Source organism: Ceratina calcarata, unplaced genomic scaffold (genome assembly GCF_001652005.2).
Source record: "Ceratina calcarata isolate Rehan_Ccalc_2016 unplaced genomic scaffold, ASM165200v1 scaffold48.2, whole genome shotgun sequence".
NCBI classification, from domain to species: Eukaryota; Metazoa; Arthropoda; class Insecta; order Hymenoptera; family Apidae; genus Ceratina; species Ceratina calcarata.
Genome location: NW_017172225.1, coordinates 3,003,056 through 3,022,862, shown reverse-complemented (window position 1 = coordinate 3,022,862; position 19,807 = coordinate 3,003,056). Strand labels below are relative to the sequence as shown.

At 47.8% G+C, this 19,807-nt stretch overlaps 5 protein-coding genes across 12 annotated transcripts in view; 3 read left to right on the top strand and 2 right to left on the bottom strand.

Moving 5' to 3' along the window:
* Positions 1-219: 219 nt before the first annotated feature.
* On the bottom strand, positions 220-999 carry LOC108627721 (lipopolysaccharide-induced tumor necrosis factor-alpha factor homolog). Its single transcript, XM_026816001.1, has 2 exons — positions 418-999; positions 220-345 (listed from the first exon to the last, which is right to left on the bottom strand). The coding sequence occupies exons 1-2, from the start codon at positions 834-836 to the stop codon at positions 240-242; spliced, it is 525 nt and encodes a 174-aa protein (XP_026671802.1). The 5' UTR covers positions 837-999; the 3' UTR covers positions 220-239.
* Positions 887-2,545, bottom strand: LOC108627720 (uncharacterized). The gene is made up of 4 exons (XM_018029111.2): positions 1,832-2,545; positions 1,519-1,739; positions 1,229-1,439; positions 887-1,128 (listed from the first exon to the last, which is right to left on the bottom strand). Exons 1-4 carry the CDS (start codon positions 1,959-1,961, stop codon positions 887-889), a joined length of 804 nt encoding a protein of 267 aa, XP_017884600.1. The 5' UTR covers positions 1,962-2,545.
* On the top strand, positions 2,501-5,608 carry Deaf1 (deformed epidermal autoregulatory factor 1). Its single transcript, XM_026815987.1, has 4 exons — positions 2,501-2,858; positions 3,163-3,657; positions 3,758-4,222; positions 4,311-5,608. Exons 1-4 carry the CDS (start codon positions 2,592-2,594, stop codon positions 4,509-4,511), a joined length of 1,428 nt encoding a protein of 475 aa, XP_026671788.1. The 5' UTR covers positions 2,501-2,591; the 3' UTR covers positions 4,512-5,608.
* Positions 5,609-6,096: 488 nt separating this feature from the next.
* Positions 6,097-10,138, top strand: LOC108627715 (uncharacterized protein KIAA1841 homolog). 5 transcript variants are annotated; one of them, XM_026815964.1, is made up of 9 exons: positions 6,099-6,408; positions 6,787-7,540; positions 7,670-8,050; positions 8,213-8,479; positions 8,582-8,879; positions 9,011-9,239; positions 9,336-9,630; positions 9,723-9,904; positions 9,980-10,138. In XM_026815964.1, the coding sequence occupies exons 1-9, from the start codon at positions 6,285-6,287 to the stop codon at positions 10,099-10,101; spliced, it is 2,652 nt and encodes an 883-aa protein (XP_026671765.1). In that variant the 5' UTR covers positions 6,099-6,284; the 3' UTR covers positions 10,102-10,138. The 5 variants fall into 5 exon arrangements, with proteins under 5 accessions (XP_026671767.1, XP_026671768.1, XP_026671765.1 ...); XM_026815966.1 differs by lacking the exon at positions 9,980-10,138 and having other exon boundaries at positions 6,097-6,408; positions 9,397-9,630; positions 9,723-9,814; XM_026815963.1 differs by having other exon boundaries at positions 9,011-9,630.
* Positions 10,139-10,738: 600 nt separating this feature from the next.
* LOC108627846 (uncharacterized) overlaps positions 10,739-19,807 on the top strand; it is a 16,813-nt gene continuing 7,744 nt past the window's right edge. For 2 of the 4 annotated variants that reach the window (XM_026815960.1, XM_018029386.2), the window contains exons 1-3: positions 10,740-11,227; positions 18,222-18,440; positions 18,838-19,145. In XM_026815960.1, coding sequence (XP_026671761.1) covers positions 18,327-18,440; positions 18,838-19,145 — 422 coding nt within the window. In that variant the 5' untranslated portion in view covers positions 10,740-11,227; positions 18,222-18,326. Of the gene's footprint in view, positions 11,228-18,221; positions 18,441-18,837; positions 19,146-19,807 lie in introns of all 4 variants that reach the window. The other 2 variants (XM_026815959.1, XM_026815958.1) reach the window with 2 other exon arrangements.

Here is a 19,807-nt window from a genome sequence, read left to right as displayed (position 1 = left end):
TTGTATTTACTCCTTGAGTCGAAACGAGCTGTTCTTAATGGGCTGTAATTTAATAAATTTGAGCCTTCTCCGCCGTTCGTATCGTTAAATGTGTGATATTCAGAAACTGGTCGTCACACTATCTGATTTTTATCTGAAAATTGTTGTCTCGCGACACGGCAAGTGACTGAACATAATACGACGATGTATGTAGTAGGTATGAAAGGAGAAAGCGATCTTTCCACGTTACTTCTCAAGTGTCACCATGGCCTGTAGGTTCCAAGATATGCACGGCAAACGGGACAGTAATGATCGATGATCTTGCAAGAGTTCATGCAATATGGTATCATGCAGCACGGCCAGCATCTGTAACGAGGATAGTACTCGTAGAATAACGTTCGGTGAAAGCAAGCGAGAATCATGATCGGTACTCGATACCCGCACAAAAAGAGTACGACGACCGCGGCATGGGTGATCAGAGATCGTCGAACTTGTACAGTCGTGATTATAATCGCCGTACATCGAGGACATATTGCAGTGGTAGGTCTGGGGGACCAAAATCTGCTTGCGTTCGCTGCAAGCGAAGCGAGTGTCAGTACAAGTATCGGTATCAGTCGATCGGCAGTCAAGAGCCGAGTATCGCGTTCAGATTTATCTTTGTTACGTGAGACCGAGTACAGGTGATCCATCGAGTAGGTCGCAAGGGATATCCCCTCGGTTTGCGCGTAACTGGGCGGGGGCATCGGGGCAATGACGGAAGATCGATTCGACGACGATCGAAAAGGTCTCCATTGGTCGCGCACCGTCATCGCGCGAGATGCATATATCGTGGAGTAAGTCGGGGGTGCGTCTCTCATGTAAGGACGTGGATCTGGCTATCGCGGATCGCGACAACTTACAACTTCAATTATATCGGACGAAATAATAGATTGTGTTTTACATAGGCGTTCAATACTTCGTCACTGCCGGCATGCACGCATAAACAACTGTTCAACAATCTGACGATGTTCCATCGGCGGCGGCGACGATCTATCCCATGCGCGAACTCATCGTCGCTCGTCGATTCTGCACCCGGCAAGTTCAACGTCGAGTCTAACAGACAAGGAGGCTCGCGCGGATCTCGTACAGGTAAATGCGAACCTCGGCTGGCTTGAAAAAACGTACATTGTAGCTGGACAAATGTTCGTTACCGTGATCGTTGTCGTCCATCGCGGTCGTGAAGAATCGAATAGGTATCGATCGATCGTACCGTTTTGATCGGTCGCGTCTACGAACGTGCTACTACTACGCGCATCCGGTGACGGAGCATCGTAATCGGTGGTCAGGGTCAAAATCTCGCTTCTAGGCTCGCATTTGCCCGATGAATACGACGGGGTGGATACGTGCAAAGTAGAGTCTCCCGATCGCGACCGCGCCAATGGTCGTGCCGCCGCGGCTTCTGGACCGAGCGCGATCAATGCCTGTTCAAATAAATTTACAGATGTCGATCGTCGATGATCTTCGAGAGATTCGTGTTGCTCGTCGCCTGTGTCTACCTACCAGCTGATTCCGAACGAGTGCCGACGAAAAGGACTGTACGTTTTCGCGAGATTCTTCGTTAAAATGGAAAGGTGATGTCGCCGCGTCGATAAGACGTTTATCACGATCACAGCTAACGAGAAACGAAGTCAGAGAAGTCTGAGTGGCGACTGTTGAAGCCTCTCTTCTAGTTTTTCGACCAGACTCAACTTTCGTTGACACGATTAGGTCCGAGGAACGTTCTAAAACGCGTTTTCCGTCGTTATCCGGTACGACTATATAGTTTCCAACTGGCAATAATAGATGTACGTCGTACGTGTCTACTAAAGTGTACCTGTTGCTGCTACTTGAAATACATGAAATCTTCCCGAATTATGATCCACGTTTGGAGCGTCGCGATTACAGGAAACGTCTTCTTCCTCCTCCTCCTCCTCCTCCTCCTCCTCTTCGTCTTCTTCGTCCATTGTCGCTGGTTACGCAGATATTACTATGGGTCGAGTGAAACAGGAATGACTATCGTGAAAGCGGGCAGGGCGGATCAATGGTTTGCGGAGAATATGGGCTTCGTTCGTCTCGAATTGAGAACGTGTTGTTTGCATTCTAATTCAATTCCTGTTCCCGTAGGATGAATGAACGATCAGAGTTCGTCAGTCGAATATCGCGCACACCACCGTTATAGGCATCGTGCTTCCTCGACCGAATTTGAATGGAGCGCTGAAAGCGCGTAAAGATGTCTCTCGAGATCGGAGATTTCTATAGTCGTAACATACGTATACACGCGAAGGGAACAGAGACTTCGGTCGAATTTCGACGCAAATGATAACAGTATGATCGCTTGTCGTCCGTTTCTATCGATGACACGTTCAATTTCGATTCGGTGGTGACTATTAGTTCGGAGTAGGCGTATCTCGAGTGGACTCGAAGTTGTGTGCGAGCGAGTAATCGTGGCTGCCGTCGCACGCGTCGCATGCACGCACGTCGTCGCACTTCGCAGGTCACGGAAAATTGTGGCCAATTGTGGCTGTGGCGCTGCGCTCAGCGTGGTGCGCTGACGCCGACGCCATAGTGTGTGTGCAGAGGCGAGAACAGCCGAAATGGAGGAGAGTCAAACATCGGAAAGTGTCGCCGTGCTACCGGACATGTCCGAACCGTTGACGAGCGAGACCGAGGAGGCGTCTGCCCTAACGACCGAGCACGAGGCGCATCCCGTCGCCGTGACGGCGAGCGTCACCCCCGTGCAGGGTGTTCCTGGCGTTCCAGGAGTCGGAGTGCCGGTTTCTTTACCCGTTGGTTCTATCATCGGTGTAGCGAATTCAAGCAATGGCACGACCTTCAACGTCATCACGTCCGATCAATTGCAGGTGCGTCGAGATTAGAACGACGGGCTCTTTAACTTTCCCCCGTCATGGAGTTCCGTCGCTGAGAACTGGCTCCTGTCGATTCTCTCGTTAACAATTACAGGGACAGAGAGAGAGAGAGAGAGAGAAAAGGTGGGGTAATGCTAATCACGTGCACACAGGCATCGATGCGCATAGCGTACGCGATAACGCGATATTAACGCTCAGGCACTCGTTCACAACGCGCCTGTCCCACATCATCAGTACCAATGATGAATCTCCCGATGTCTCGCTCTCCCATCACGACCGGGCTCTTTCTCTTTTACAGTTGCCCGGCTCTGGACAGTTCAAGCAGATGCTATGTGTCGACAACGGTTTCATTTGTGAACCGCGTCACGACAAAGATTCGGACCCTCTCAGGTGGAATGGGGAATTAAAAGCCACGCATATCGTGATTCAAAATAGCACGGAGGAACCCGAGTCGGAGCAGATTCACGTCTCTACAGCCGCCGCCACCCAACCGATATGCAGTTGGTCGGAATCCGCCAATTTAGCAGTATTACCCGTTAGATGTAAGAATACGAATGCGGAGCTGCATAAAAGTAGATTCGGTTCTGGAGGCAGAGGAAGGTGCATTAAACTAGGACAAGACTGGTACACGCCGAGCGAATTTGAGGCGATCTGCGGGCGAGCCTCGAGCAAAGATTGGAAGCGGAGTATCCGTTTCGGTGGACGAAGTTTACAAACTTTGATCGATGAGCAAATCTTAAAACCGCACGCTACTTCTTGCACTTGCGCCGCTTGTTGCGACGACGATAGCGCGGTTAGTACGTCGCCTTGCTTCGAAATTCTTTTTAAACCGTTTACATCTGTACCCGTAACGTATCCGTGAGTGAACAGTAAAACGTATCACTATATTTCAGACCGGACCTGTAAGATTATTCACACCTTACAAACGTAGAAGAAGGGCCAGGGATACATCCGACGGAGAGACACCGTCGCGCAAACTTAAAAGTGATAATTCACGCGACGGTAGCAATAACGACGAAAGTGACGGTGAAGTCGTTGTACCTGATAAAGAAGTATGGCCTCAGTTCGTTTCCACGGACGGATTGGTCGTCCAACAGCCACAAGATCAAGATGCCACCGTTGTCCAGAATGTACATCAAAACGAGACCGGGCAAAGCGTGGACGAGGTGTTTAAAAAGTTGGATGAAATGTCCAATAAAATGTTGAAACTGGCTTACGAGTTTCGGCGTACTTTAGAGGAAGCTAAGGAAGCGAATAGGCAACAAAGAAGAGAGCAAGCGTTAGTGGCACAGTTAGGAGGCAGAGGGGACGTGATCGATGTTGGACTGCAGCCAGCGTCGGATACTCATAACAAAAAGGTAAATACCGTTTAATGAATAATCGAGTACCTATTTTCTCTACCTATCGTTTACCTTCCGTCCCCTCGCTCTGTTTCAATGTCTGTAGTGTGCCAACTGCAACAGGGAAGCGTTCGCAGAATGTTCCTTATGTAGACGAACTCCTTATTGTTCTACGTTTTGTCAGCGCAAGGATTGGGCGGGACATCAAGTGGAATGTGTAAGAGGTGCTGCGGAAACCGTAATGCTCATAGTGGAGAGCAGCAGTGGCGATACCAGTGCTCTCGCAACGACTGCTGGGGACCAATAGCTAGTGTTCCTTACACCTATTCACCAAAGGAGTATAGAAACTGAACAAATTAACGTAGAAACTTCTAAATCCAAGAAGGAGACAAAGACTTGAAGTCACAATTTTGTTTGTCGGCTAACAGGTCAAAGAGAAACCATATATGTATATAGTTATATATATGTACACGCGATAGTGACGAGCTGACTAGTACGTATCTCGTGCGTATAAAAGGCCGCCTGAATCTGAAGAGTGTACGAATGACTTGAAGGATTCCGCACTGACTTCGCACGCACTTTCTTTCTCTTTCTTTCTTTCTCTCTCTCCCAATCTCAAATGCTTTCTATGCGTCGCTGCTACTTGTAGTATTGGCTATGTATTTTCCATCTATGCATTGGAAGTTAGTCGTTCGGAATCCCTTCAGCCAAGTAAACCAGTTTATTACGAGTAAATTTACATGAAGACTTTTTAAAAATCGCTGTTCGAACGGAAACGTTACAAACGAAAAACATGATAAACCAAATAAGTGTGTGTGTGTAAATAAAACGTTTTAACCGAGTACATACACGGATCTGTTAAACGTCAAGTACTCTATAAAAATAGAAGTGTGTAAATGCACGTGGCACGCGCACTTCCAGATACATGTGTAACACGTACGTATATGTATTATTGTACCACGCATGATAATCCTTCCATAATTTTTTATACAACTCTAAGCGGTAACCAAAGGTGGTGACTACGCTTTTACGGATGTTATTTATGTATTACCGTGTCACTCGTTCTTTAATCATTTGTACAAATCTCATCTTTTTAGATCTTTTTTTTAGTACAAACTCTTACGTTTAAAACGTTTCCTACGTACTGTACTACATACACAGGTATACTCGTGACTTCGAGGTAGACTGTACATATTTTATGTACAACGATTTCATATATCTTTTTATCAGTCTAAACACTAGAAAGAATACTAATCTACTTTGTATACATGTACACAACTCGTTAAAATGATGATGCAAAAATTCTGATCAATGTAAATAAGTGAAGAATGCGATATTCAGCGGAAAATGTATTATTAACTAAGTTAGTATTTTTAATAAATGTTTTCTCAATCAAACTGATCACATGAAAGTGTTTTATTCGTTTTCTCTATAGGCCGTCGCGTGCCAGTGCCTATCGCCTACTTTGGTATGTTATTGTTCCGAAATGAATCGTAGATATCGTAGAAGGTTTGTCTGCTTTTTATGCTCACTAAATTTTTGTTTGTACAATGTTCTCGTAGGCACATACCTTCTCAACGTCTTATTCACTCCCTCTCTTCTATTTCCTAACATGCTCCTCTTCATAGTGAATGAACTGTTTAATTTATACTCGATTATAAGCAGTGACGTACAGAAATAAATAAATAAATCACGCTTTTCTTGCGTATTATCGTTAACCGTAGTTGCCTTCGTTAACCTTACATTCGCACATTCGTACTGCTGCCATACGTACTGTACGTACTCTGCGACTGCGTACTACTGCGCAATGATAAACAAATGCAAATGGCGGACGACCTACAAGCGGAAATTCAAAATTTTGCCGCTCAATTGCGCACAGTATATCTGCTGCACTGTATCTGCTGAACTTCCTATCTATACTGTGGCGATGATGAGTGACTCGTCGCAGTGTTTTATCAATAATATAAAGTTTCCGATTTATGCGCGGACTTACTCATTTTTAGTAATTGTACAACGTTCCTGTGTTGAATGAAATATTCTAGGCGAGATAAATGTAACAAGATTATTTGACAAGAATAATATGGACGTAGATCGCGTTCAAGACGATTCCTATTTGAGAATCGACATACCTAAATTGTTCGAAATTGCTACTTCAAAATCTAAACGAGGCGAGGTACATACAGACGAAACGAGCCGGATGACAGGTAGATATACTATAGATTATAGAATACACATGGTTACACACACATGAATATATGTAGTACATACTACATATGTTTCTACATACGTATGTATTAATACCAATTTGTATAACGAGGAGCAACTTCGGATTTGGATCGGAGCATTGTTCGGCGGCGTCACCTTTCATTTTAATACGCGCACAGATACGTACTCTAACCTTTGTCGCTGAATTTTTATAACATGTAATTCAACTTCGGTCGCCCAAGTTTCTTTTCGACAAATGCATCATCGGTATACCACGCGTAGTAACTAGAGGACGAGAATGTGAACGTCTAGAAAAAATCGTCGCGTCACAGGTTTCATGTACGAAAAATAATTTAACAATGAAACATGTGCTTCAGATTCGTCGGAAGTAGTGGTTGACAAAGTTCAAGATTTGAATCGACCAAAGTTGACGATTGGAATGTTCTTTGAATTCATGAAACTTGCCCATCGAGTCAATGATAATTGTGAAAATTTAATTACGATTCTAACCGATACTGCCGGTAATAAGTTCGATTGGAGCGAACTAGCAAAAATTGATTTGGGCTTCGGCACGCGGAGTTGGAGCCTCGTCCTCGATGAATATCGACGCATCGATGGTAATGTCATGCAGAACGATAAAAACTCGTCGTCGTCGTCAGCGAATGGAGCGGAGAGACCGAATGATCTTCCCGAGACACTCGACATCGATGTTAAAAGATCTGCGTCTTTCGATCAATACGAACATCGAGCAGCAGTACGCTTACGCGGCGATGATTCGATGACCGCTAACGACCGTTTCTTCGAAAGACGCGACCCGCGAGTCGACGAGAGTCCGTCCCGTTCGAACGATCGAACGATGGTCGCGGAAAATTTGTTAATCTCGTTGATGAAAACGAATTTGAGCGACGTATTGCACGAAGGTTTATTCGACTCGGTATTGCCGTACATGATTCCAAAGCCAACCGTGTCACAGCCCGTTATCAAGAAGTCCGTCACCAATTCTGCGGAACTGAAGAAGACCAACTCCTTGAGCGGTAACATCGAAGCCAGAGCAGTTCTCAATGTCACGCATAAGGAGAAGGAGAAAGAGAAAGAGAAGACTAAATCGTGTAGTGTCAAAAGATCGTCCGAGTAAGTATGTACATCGTTGCCCCGCGCGCACGATACGAGTACGTCGCGCAAGTATGGGACGGGGGGGTAGGCTCGACGCCGACTAAGAAAATTACTTAATATAACGGCGACGGTTCCGTTTCGTGGCAGGAACGAAGTAGAAATTCACGTATGCGACGAGGAAAAGAACATGAAGAAGAATTTTCACTGTACTCAAAGACTTCTCGTACAGAAAATGCGTTACTTCGCCGAGGTAACGGCTGGCCAAAAATTGGAGGAAATAGATATATCGGTTCACTGCGACATCGCTATCTTCGATTGGCTGATGAGATGGGTGAAGAAGGACGTTATAAAAAAATCGGAGTGGCCGATTCTCGAGACTACGAACGTTATTCCGATAATGGTGTCGGCGTCGTTTTTGCAAATGGAACCGCTTCTGGAAAATTGCCTGCAATATTGCCGGGATAACATGTCTGAAATATTGAGATCGTCCACCGTTCTAAGCGGTTTGGACGATAATCTATTGACAAGGCATCGTTTTACTAGCCGATAGCTCGTAGTAGTAGTAGTAGTAGAAGTAGTAGTAGCAGTACTAGTAGTAGTGGTGGTGGGTGGTAGTAGCAGCAAAATACCGACTAACGCGTCGCGTAATACATTAATAACGTCGAATCTCTGGACGACAATTAATTTCAGATTGATGGAACAGTTTACGAACGAGGATGTGGAAATGTTGAAAGACAAGAAGGATAAGATCCAGAGTAAGCTGTTTTGCAAATTGATCGCGTCTCTCGCCGAAGTGATGCCGGACAATAAAAAGGGCCACTACGGTTCTCTGGCTACCTTGTTCAAGTGCAGCAAATGCGGCAAGAATATTGTACAATCGGTATCCAGTCGCGTACCCTGTGTCTCGACCGCGATGAAAATCGACAGTTACGGAAACGTTCACAGTAAACATATCAGGTATAATCCCGAAGGTAGACGATCGGAAGTATGTAGTTTACGCGTGGTACATACCATCGGTTATGCGAGGAGAGAAAATGTAAGTCGGTCGCACGTGTTTAGAGACTTGACGTGGACTTTGAACGATTACATCGTCACTCTGCGGACGGAGTCGCGTTCGTGGCGGAAAGTCTATTGGAGATTGTGGGGCGATTGCCACTTTTTATTCTGCACGCGATGCAACACGTATTTTCCGATCCACCAATTCGACTGGTGCTGTTATCACGCGGAACTACCACAATTCTTTCTCAACGAACGACAGCGACCTACGCCGTTTCCTCTAGGCAGATACCCGTGCTGCAGTCAACGAGCGTACAAGTTTCAAGTATTACTGCCGAATCGCGAAGGTTGCAGGTACAGGGTATGGTTGTTTCCGGATTCATTTCCACCATCATTCATTGTTTTCTTCTTCTTTTCTTCTGTTTTTCCCATCCGTTCTCTCTCCCTCTCGCAGTCTGTTCGTCTCGTTAGATTTTCTTCTCTTCTCTCCAGGGGCACGTTCCAGACATTCGGACGCAAAAGGATATAAGCGTATTGAACATCTTTATCGCGAACAGAGACACGATAGCTGTGGAACCGCCACAGTTGTTCTTTCCAGAAAAGATCACGAGATTAGTGGCTCGCGATCCGTTGCTTCAGCCAGGGAAATTAATTTGCAAAGACGCGATGTGGTGGATTGGGATAGAACTTAGCCCGCAACGACCAAAACTTGGACTTTTAGGTACGTATTACTCCTACGTACGTACGTTCATACCACATACAGGTGTTTCGTGGATTTATTGTTCCATTCGCTCTATTCGTTCGAACGTCGTTGAAGGAAAGATTTGGAGCGAGTCAGGGTTTCGGCGTTTGTGTCAACTTCAAGATTATTTCCAAAGATCATCGCACAGAATTTGTCAACAACAACAACAGCAACAAGTTTCCATCGCTACTGATACTTCATCGATCGCGTCTTCGACGGACAGTGACGCGGAGGATGGTATCACAACTTGTTGCGAGAACAGTAGTAGCGGCGAGGAATCGAATCATAGCGAAGAGTCCCACGTGTGGTCGCCTTCGTTGAAATCGAGAAGTAAACCGAAGAAATGTCCGAAAGGTCGATCTACGTGGAGGTACGCATCGTTTTGTGAATCGTCGCCTAGTCGTTGCTGTGTCCCGAAACGACGATTCACACCACACCGACACCTCCGATTCGCAATTTTAGAAATTCCGGTCGATCTTGGAGCAGTAATTTGAACGTGAGACATAATCAAGATAATCAGAGGGACTTTGAAGAGAGCGCGGCGTTACAAATGACAGCGTTATTGACGGAGAGAGTGTCCGCAGATTTTTCCGTATTATCGAAATCGCCCAATAAACATGGTCGAACGAAGAAAAATTTAAACGGTACGTGAGTATCGATAAACGAGTTATCATCACCGCGATTGATTTTCGCGTCGTTCTTTTTCTGTATGTAATTAGGTGGAACTTACGCACGGTTGGAAGCGGAACTCCGCGATCAGCTAAATCATCCGTCCTACAAAAATAAATCGACCGCTGGAAAGTACCTTGTCCGTGCTAGAGAGAAATCAAACAAACCGTAACAGTGTGTGAATAAAACGCGCGACGTACGACAACGATTCTCGTCGAATGATTGTTTTAATTCCTATTAATTGTCGTTCCCGAATTTCCGGAATACTTGCGATTTCGTCATATGTACATGGGATTTCGGGTCTCGATGATATCACGCATCATATATAATGTGACATTACAATAACAATAGTAGAGAGTATAGTGATGATACATACATTCGATATGGATGTTGGCCCAGCTAGTAAAACAAGCCTTACGGTAAGAGCAATTAATATATGTACAAAATTATACTAATCGACTAAAAATAAAACCTTTTAAACGCGCAAATACGCGTAAAATTTCCATAAAGTAAGTATATTGCGCAGAATTACTTCATCACTAATTCACTAAACGCGTGAGTGTCAAGGGTAGAGTCGAGAGCTATTTTGAATTTTTGAGAAGTTTTTCGTTTTTCGGATCGTGCCTTTTTCAGTTTTTTTTCCAAGACTCTCGTCGGTGTCAAAACCAGAGAATATCGACTGTCTGCCGCGCTACTTGAATTTTAACGCTTCGCATGGTGGCCGCATGGTGCAGCACTTCCGATTGAGGAACATCCATCTGATCGCAGGAACGTCGAAATCCCGGTCGTCGGGTTTTGCAACGGTCAGTGGTTAGTCTCGCTAGCTGTAAGTAGATGGCTGTGCGACGACGTGAGCTGCATTCTCTGCATTTCGCCGCGGCTAGTTCGATAAAAATCAGTAGCAGTCGCTCGCAGGGGTTGCGTTTTGGGCTTTGGCGTGGTGGTGTCGTGGTTCTGCGCGATCCGCGATTTCTGCGACGAGTTCGCGTGCCGTGCAGTGCTGTGCCGTGTCGTGCCGTGTCGTGCCGTGCCGTGCCGTACCGTTCCGTGGTGAATTATCCCGTGATTAGTCGCGGTAAGTAGACATCGGTTTTCCTCGCGATCGCATTCGCGTCGTTCGGCTCGCGATGGTGTCCCTTGGCATTATGGATTTTGCCGACTCGGAGTGGTAAAATCAGCTGTGGAACGGTGCGCGTCCCGTCTCAGTGTAGAATGACCTAGAAAAGATTTGGCGCGTATCCTGGCCAGCATCTTCGAAACTCGTTTCCCGAGGCGAACCGTGAAAACACAATTCGAAGGTTAGACACTACGCTCGATCTAATATTTTCCGGTCAAGGAGGGAGCCCTTTTCGATCCCCCCGCCGTCCTTTCGTCAGTCAGGATTTCAAAACTCTATGGAGTTCGGGGGCCGTCATCGTTGGTCCATCGATTCATCGGCGAATTCAACGTTGTGCTCGTTCAGAGAGTTAGCCCGGAATACTTACCTGAATAAAACCATTTCTAACTGGCAAAGCTGTACGTACGATGACGATGGTACGACGACAGACGCAACGCGCAACCACACGCAACGTTCGTTTTAATCGCGATTCAATTTGAGGATGCTCGTGCTCGTGAATTCGCTTGATCGTACTACGTAGAACGATCCGAAGAGATCGATCGTTTGATCGATGACGAATGGTACAAGTCGATCGTTGCTTCGGAAAAACGTTCGCGACGTCGCGGTATACAGTTTTACATCGTCGTAAATTAAAATTCACGATGCCGTCCGGGTGCGTTTCGATCGGTCGGGCATGAAATCCGGCGAATTTAAATCGTCCATCGCTGACGAACTCTGGCGACCGTTTCGCTCGGTTTCAGCTTAGTTCAAATTTACTCGATTAAAGAAACTAGAATGGTGCGGTGGTTTTCTTGACGCGGTACGTCAGGCGCGGCGAAGGCTACACCATGGCGCGCGTACCTATCAATCGTTCTCCGCAAGTATACGATCATTAATTTAGATGCCATTGAACGGGTTCCGCCGCTCTTAACCCCACTGTCTACCCGTTTCAATTAGTCTTGTGCAAATGATTCGGGTAAACTATTCTCGCATCGACCCGATTCCGATTCCTGTCTAATTTGAACGTTCTGTTCAGAATTCCGGATCGCACCTCTTGATTGTCCCGAAGATTCGCGTTTCACGGATGAAAGCACACGAATGACCCGCGCAACGAGATGATCTCGCAGGATCAATGAGACGCATTTGTCATTTTTTATTACGCGTGTTACCAGACGAAAGATGCATACAGCGGGCGAGGTTGACGGACCCCCTTTAACGTGGGGGCGAAAGAAGGGCGTTGTCTCGTCGATTGCTTCGCAGCTGAACACCGCAGCATTCGTTGCTACTTTCGTTTCATCCCTCCGCGTACAGAGTACAGGATGAAAATCTGAGTTTTGATGCGTGTACGCGGTGGCGTGTGCGTGACTGCGTGGACAACGACGACGACGACGACTCCTCGAGGACAGCACGTACCGATGGCCGCGCAATTTTGTGCGCGTGGCGCGTACGGCGTATACGGTATAACGTTTTAATCGATCTCGTGTCGTGCCAACGCCAACGTTGTTGGTCGCGTGAAAACGGAACGTGATGCCACCAACGATGAGACACCGAAATGAGAAGAAAGATATCCGGTGCGCGTCATTATCACAGGATTCTCAATCGTGAGCTTCCTCATCCGTTTCGAATGTTTACCTAGTTTTACGTTTTGTGTAGGAGACGTTTACGCCGATACACCACAAAGAGTGAAAGAAGTCGATCGGTTCGAGATCACGGGTGTACAGACGGACACGTTGTTAATCCCCGCGTTTACTCGTCGTACTTTATCAACGAGAATAGTTAAAAGATTTATCGATTACGGAGTTGTACACGGAGTAGCTGTAGACGGAGGCATCTCTCTTTAACGTTTTCTAAATTGCAAGGACGCGTCGCGTTCAATGCGATTCGTCGTCGGTTTCGCGTCGAACTCCAAGCTCAGACGCTCGAAACTCGAGAGATTCATTGTTGACGAACGACCAAATTCTTCCATTCGCGGAGGAACAGATTCCGATCGAGGTAACGATGGATGACATGGATCCACCAGCTTACGTCGCCGCCGCCGCTGCGCCGTTACCATTAAGATACGTAGAGTTAACGGAGTAGACGACTTGTTCGCTGGAATTACATCCTGCTGGTTTACATTCTGTACGCGTCGCAGCAATCTGTTTTTTCGCTGGCTGCGTCGCATCGTCGCGTTGAGGACGATGCCACGTGCGCGCTGGGACCGGGACGCGCCTGTTTTCGACCCTTTTCCTGCATCGCGAACATCGCGTCTGCAGATTTCGCACTCCGCCCCGCACTTCCCAAGCTCTGTCCACTAGCTAGAGCGACATGCGTTTAAACAGATCCCGTTTGTTGTACGTATAGGATTTTCGACTCATTTTACTTTTGGAATCTGTATTGTTCGCGTATCAACGGAATAGCCGCGGAAACGATCCACCGCGGAACGCGCGAGGTTTAAATTCGTTTCCTCGGGCTCGTTTGAGGGACGCGACGTGACGTAAAGATACGCGTATCCACGTCGTCGATCGGAGTCCTTCTATTTGCCGTTCGTTCGATACGCGGCGCGGCTGAATTTTATTCACCCTAGGGATGAATACTAGTTCGAGGGTCGATATGACGGAATCGAGTTTAGGCATGCACACTCGAACACGTTCCGGTACTTACTCGGGGTGAAAACCGTGCGAACCGTAGTAGGTTCGTAGGAAGCTTCCCGAGCCTTACTCTCAGAAACTTGGCGGCATGTGCTTTTTCGCCCACCTCTTCCGCAGACCTCCGTTTAAACTCCGTTCTCCTCGTCATCTCGTATTAAATTTGTCTTCGAAAGAGCCGCGAGATGCGTACGCACACGTACGCACGGGTACTCGCGTATTCGTCGTTCGATACGATAAACCGCAGGAGAGAAATAAAAATTGGCTAAAGAATCTGCGTTCCGAGGTCGCTGATTTTTCGTTTCGACGTATCTCTGTAGTCTGTAGGAGTATCCGGATACTTTTCCACGACCAGGTCTCGTTCTCCTTGAACGCTGAATCACACATCGTCTTCGACCGATGATGGAACGAATCGAACTACTCGAATCTCTCGATGGGACGTCATTTTTATTTTCCATTTGTGCAGAAAACAATTATCCAATTCACTGACGCGAAGAGTACATCCTCGGTCGCGCTGATCGATACTTACGCGTTATCGCCGAATTAGTATCTGATTAATTGGGAATTAATTAGCGGAAGTTGTTCGGCCGCGTGTCGTCTCGAGTTCCGGTCTCGTCGTTCTCCTGTCGCACTTCTACCGCCTGCATCGGATAGAATTCAGAGTGCGATCAGACACCGTCTACAGTGAGAAGGGAGGACCGAGGCGTTAGAGTTCGAAGGGATTTTCACCCTGTGCACACCATGTATACGTGTCAGGGAGTGCCTGCTGCAATCGTTTTCTCTGTCGTTTCTTCAGGAGAGTAAGGTAGGTGTTCGTCGGTAGATCGTGGCCGTACAAGAGTCGTCAACGAGGTCTTATCAACGTTCGGTTTCCATTTGTGGGGGCCATGAAGTATCAACGAGTCGGCCGCCACCGCCGCCGGTTCCTAATGGTTTAACAGGGACGATAACGAGCCCTGGGCGAGACTTGCTCTCGACTCTGGATAGAATGGAACAGAATGGAGACGAGACGGAGAGGGGAAAATCGATTCGTCGAACGATCCCTGTCCCACTGCGCTGCTCGCGGTCCGAATCGCTGAAGAATCGCGTCGCGAACGGACCGATGCCGGGCATTGTTGGGGGTTTCGTCATTATTAAAAACCCTCTTCGGTATATCCGAGCGCCGTTCGATCGTGCCAAGCCTTGTTCCTTTCCTATTCCTCCTATAATCGCCGCCACCGTCGATAACGAGCCACCCCCGGTGCTCCAGATAGAACCCGAATCGTTATTGGAAAATATCCAGTCTCTTCCCAGTATTCCTCTACTTTGCATTTCCTTTTTACTCCTCTCGACTCGGTATGACCCGTATCCGAGTGGATCGTTCCCATGCTTCTCTCAGATCTCTGAGTCGCCCTTTGCTCATGAATTTCATTCATTTCGGAAGGGTGGGTGTACGCGAATAGTAAGTACGTGGCACGATCTAATTACGAGAGAATGCAAATCGATGAGTTAAGAATTGTACCGAGCGACGGGACGGAGCCGAGCAATATGGACGGATAGACTGCTTGTGGAAGGTAGCACGGCGAATGATCCCGGTGGATCTACGTGCACATACGGCGTACAGCCGTCTCTAGAGAATCGTTCCCCTTTCTCGTCCGGCCTGGATTCGCGGAATCCGGAAATTTCTCTCCGGTCGTTCCCCGATCTCTTCTCCGATCGATACAAAAAAGGGACTTTGAAACGTGCTTCTCCGCGGACTGGAGATCGTCGAAGTGCGAACATTAAATCGGAGTGTGATCGTTCGAATCTGTATATTCGCACGAACTATTTTCCAGGCCACTCGATTTTCGAGCGTAGTAGGTACGTCTTCGCGGATGCTCGAAGGCCGAACTTTGTACACGGTGAGCACGAAGCAAAGGGGTTGAAAGTATTTTTAGAAGATTATTAGGCAGCTTACGATTAGACGCAATAACGCTCGAAGTGGCTTGGTAACTCGAACAAGTACGCAAGCAAGTAGTGCACTTTTATTTGATCGCGCGCGGTCATTTCGAGTCGACGCGTTAAAGTATTTGGAAGATTGGCATCGTAGAGCTGTAGCGTCAGGATGCGACCAGTAAAGATACAAATGTATTGAGCGGAGCCCATTCACAAAATCGCGGCGGCGTGATCTGTTCTCGAGAAAGTTGCGACCGCCTCGGTGAAAATTACTGTAGGACAACGCGTCTTTACGAAAATATCTCGACTCGTCGTTCGATCGTCCGTTAGTTAGTTATTGGAAACGCGCGCCCGTAGCATGCCCATGCTACAACGACCGAAACCAACTGGTAAAGAACCTGATTCGAGCGACAATTCAACGGGGAATGAATCGTACGTGTCCGGTGATCAAAGATGAATCGTGATACTCGACATAGTACGATATCTTTGTCAAGGATTTAGTTTGCGTAGGGTATCCCACGCAACTGGGGCGATCTATAGGCGGTGGTCGGTCGCGATCGCCACGGTTACGACCGTCGACGGTGTTCAACACGGATTTCACGGTTCTCTACTTTCCGCGACTCGTCGTTCCATTTTCTCTTACCACTTTGAACGATCGATCGTTCGATCGAGTCCCCCAACGACCAGCTGTAAAAATTCGTACTGCGAGATTCGTGATCTTGGAGCTACTCGTTTCACCTTCCGCGTACGAGAACGAGAAAAACCGGTGACTTCTTTTGTGAACGACGTTACGCCGCGTGAAATTACACGAAGCGGAGGTGTAGCATTGCGGTGCATCAGAAGATCCGAGGAACTAGAGTAGATACACACAGCTGCTGCGTGTACGTGCATCCTATTTACATGGAGGAGTTGGAACGTGTAAGAGGATCGTATGAATCTATTGTGAGCTTCCTCAGTCGTCTCGTTTCACCGTGACGCACCCAAAGACGAGGGCGCGCGCGCGCGCGCAGCCGTTACTTTCGTATAGTTCGCGCTGCGAGTCGTCATGGAATACGAGCATAATTTTTATTCCGATTCCTATGCGTTTGAATCCGCACCTTCGCACACTGAGAGACAGATTCGCGTGACGTAGTTCGACGGGGGGGGGGGCAAGATCTTTGGCAGCGATTTGCAGGAAATCGCTTGTTAAGACCGCGCGACAGAGGCGTGTGCAGTCGGTGTGTAACGTATTATGGTCTATGCAGAACTGTAGACTGTAACAGCAGCGATTGCTTTAGGGTTACGAGAGCTTGCGAGCCTCAAAGTGGGTCTAAAGCCAGCGCGGCACCGGTACCTACACCTACCTACTACCACCAGATTCGTGTTCGGCCGACCTAGTTGGAACGCGTTTGTGAACGGAGTCGAAAATATTTTTTCGCGTCGCCTGTCTGCGACTAGCTTTTTCCACCCTCTGCTTCGCGAATCTTTCGAACGTTAACGTTTCGCTTTACCGAATGACCGGCGTTACGTTCCTTCTTCGTTAGTTTCTCTCCACTCGCCAACCTCCGCGTTCCTGCCGCCGTCGCCGCCGCCGGACCGTATCGGCTGCCTGCCCACACGGCGGAGGGCGCGACACAGACAGAATTCCAAATGTTGAAATACGAACCTAGTTCGATCGCCCGTGCCCTGTTTTCCTCTTCCTATGTACCCCCGGTGTACACGTGATGAAAACCCCGGGAGTGGACGCGGCGCGATGACCGGAAAGCGGAACCGTGTGAAACTCGTTTCGTCGATCGTTCGAAACGTAATCTCGGTCCGTTCGCATAATTAACTCGTCGGGAACGTCACAGAAATCACGTTCTGTTTCGCCCGTTATTATAAATATAAAACCAGGGATTAGGAACACGTCGTCGTCCCAACGTGACGAAACGTGAGACGATGTTGGTATTCTGCCAGGCTGAAAGGACGCGTTCGCGGATAGAAAAAGGCGAGGCCCCTTTTCTTCCCACGAAAGAATGATACTCCGCGATAATAACACGTGGAATAATTGCAACGCCCGCTCATTCGTCGTACGTGCGACGCGATGAGGTTCGAATAAAATCGTACATCTGCGACTGAGGAAATTTTAACATGAAAACAGAGCAAGAAGGTAGAAAAACGAAGCGGTACGAGCGAAGTCTGTAAAGCGATTCGTTCGAGTGTCGAATTCCAGAAATGAGGACCCGCCGCCGCCGCCGCTGGTACAAACGCTGCATTGGCTGTGCGGTTCGCGTAAAAGTAGATTTTGTTCGATGCGCATGGCAGAGTCGGACGAGAACTGGAATGCTCAGAATGTTAATCGTTTAATGGGGTATAATCGGTTAATGGGTGTACGCGTTCGGCCGAACTCTCCCGTGCTCTCGCCTTCGCGCCGTGGTTCGACGGTCGCCCGTATCTCTTCTGTTCATTTTAAAATACCGTCGGCAGCGAATCATTGTTCCGGTTCGGGAACCAAGTATCGACGATTCGGACACGACTGCTCGTCGGATCCCTTCGAAGACCGACTAGCCGAGACGACTACAAGCACATGATTTGATTGAGATATAACGATAATTGATTAGGAGCTCGAGCGACGACGTCTTCTAAAATCTGTGCGGAGAATAGAAGCAGGGCGAAATACAAAAATTGCACTTGCAGGACGTGGAATGACAGATGGTGGCTACCAGCAGCATGGTGTATGAGGAGATAGTTGGAATACGGGGCAGCTGACCCCAGCCTCCGCGCACGCTTTTCACGCGCGAGATGCCCCACAACTTGAACTCCGCTTCCGCCGACGACGACTCGGGACCCAATCACCAGGCCTACGCGCACGAATCTTATCATCGACAGAACAATGGAGACGGACTTCGACCCGAGGTAAGTAGTTCGTACACGTACTCACCTGGGACTAGACGGAAACTTTGTTCCTCTCGAGAATGAAACGAGCCGAAAAGAACCGAAGACTCGAAAGAGGCTCACACAGACTAACGCTTCCGTTCGTTTTTTCAAACGTAAACGGGAGCTGTAGCTAATGTGGCTCCCCGTACGAGCGATTACGATCGCGCTCCGTAAAAAAAGGCGGCGCGACGCGTCAGACCCTGATAAAAAACACAGCTTGACCGCGTGCCCCCATAGAAGCAGCGTCGTAGAGATAGCGTTGAATTTGAATGGGAAGCACGAAAGGGAGAGAGAATTCCTCGATTTCTTCTTCGCTGCTTGTATGATCTTCATGCCTATCGGCACGGTTTTTTGATTCGATCGCTTTACGCGACAGAAAGAGCCGGTGGAGTTCGACACGTCGCATTTGCGAGGCGCACCGGCAGAAGTCGAGGCACTGGTGCACAACATCAAAGAAGTCGCGCAGCAGTTCCTCTACCACTGGAGAACGTTCCCGATCGTCCTACCGCCGCCTCTGTCCACCTGCATCGAGGGCGGTGAGGACACGCTCGCTAGGAAGAAACATCACCTGAGGGACTTCTTCGTAGCGCCCAGCTTCGATGAGTTGGATTCGGTCGCCGTCGACGCCAAGGGTGAACCCAGAAGGCTGACCAAGAAGCAGCTGGAGAGCATCGGCAAGCGAGGGTAGGTCGTTAATCTCGCGACGAAAACGATCGTTCTTTCTCTTTCGTCCTGTCTTCTTCGTCTCTTCGCCGTAGATAGCCGTAGTAGTGCGTAGGTACATACGTGTCAGACTATTACGCTCGCGCATTACCGCGACGTCCTTAAACCTTGGTCGCCGCGAACGCTCGCTCACTTTCACCTGAGAAATACATTTTTAACGATCGATATCCAGCTTAGGGATTAAGGACGTTCCTCTTTCAATTGATTGATCGATGGATCGATTAGATACGCTTCGGGACACTGTGTCGTAGCAATTGTTCTGTTACGTAGAATTAGATTCTTTAGCCGTTTCTTTGCGCACAGTGTACGTGTACAATGAGAATTAGGATGTGTCGCGACTGTCCATTGTCGACGCGCGCGCGCGAACAGTTCACATTTTTCTAGGACAGACACAGGGAACGAGTGTCCGCGAAGAAAAAGCCCAGGAAGCTGAGGAAAGATTCTCGTGTATGTATCTATACTCGCCAATGTATTGGCTATACAGTCAATCCCAAAAATTTATGTACCTTAGAAAAACGTATTTCCTATAATTAAAAAGAAATCAGACGTCGGAAGAACAATGCTAATAATAAATAGTTACGTGCTAAAAAGTATAGAAGGAAATATCCAATTAAGTATTGACG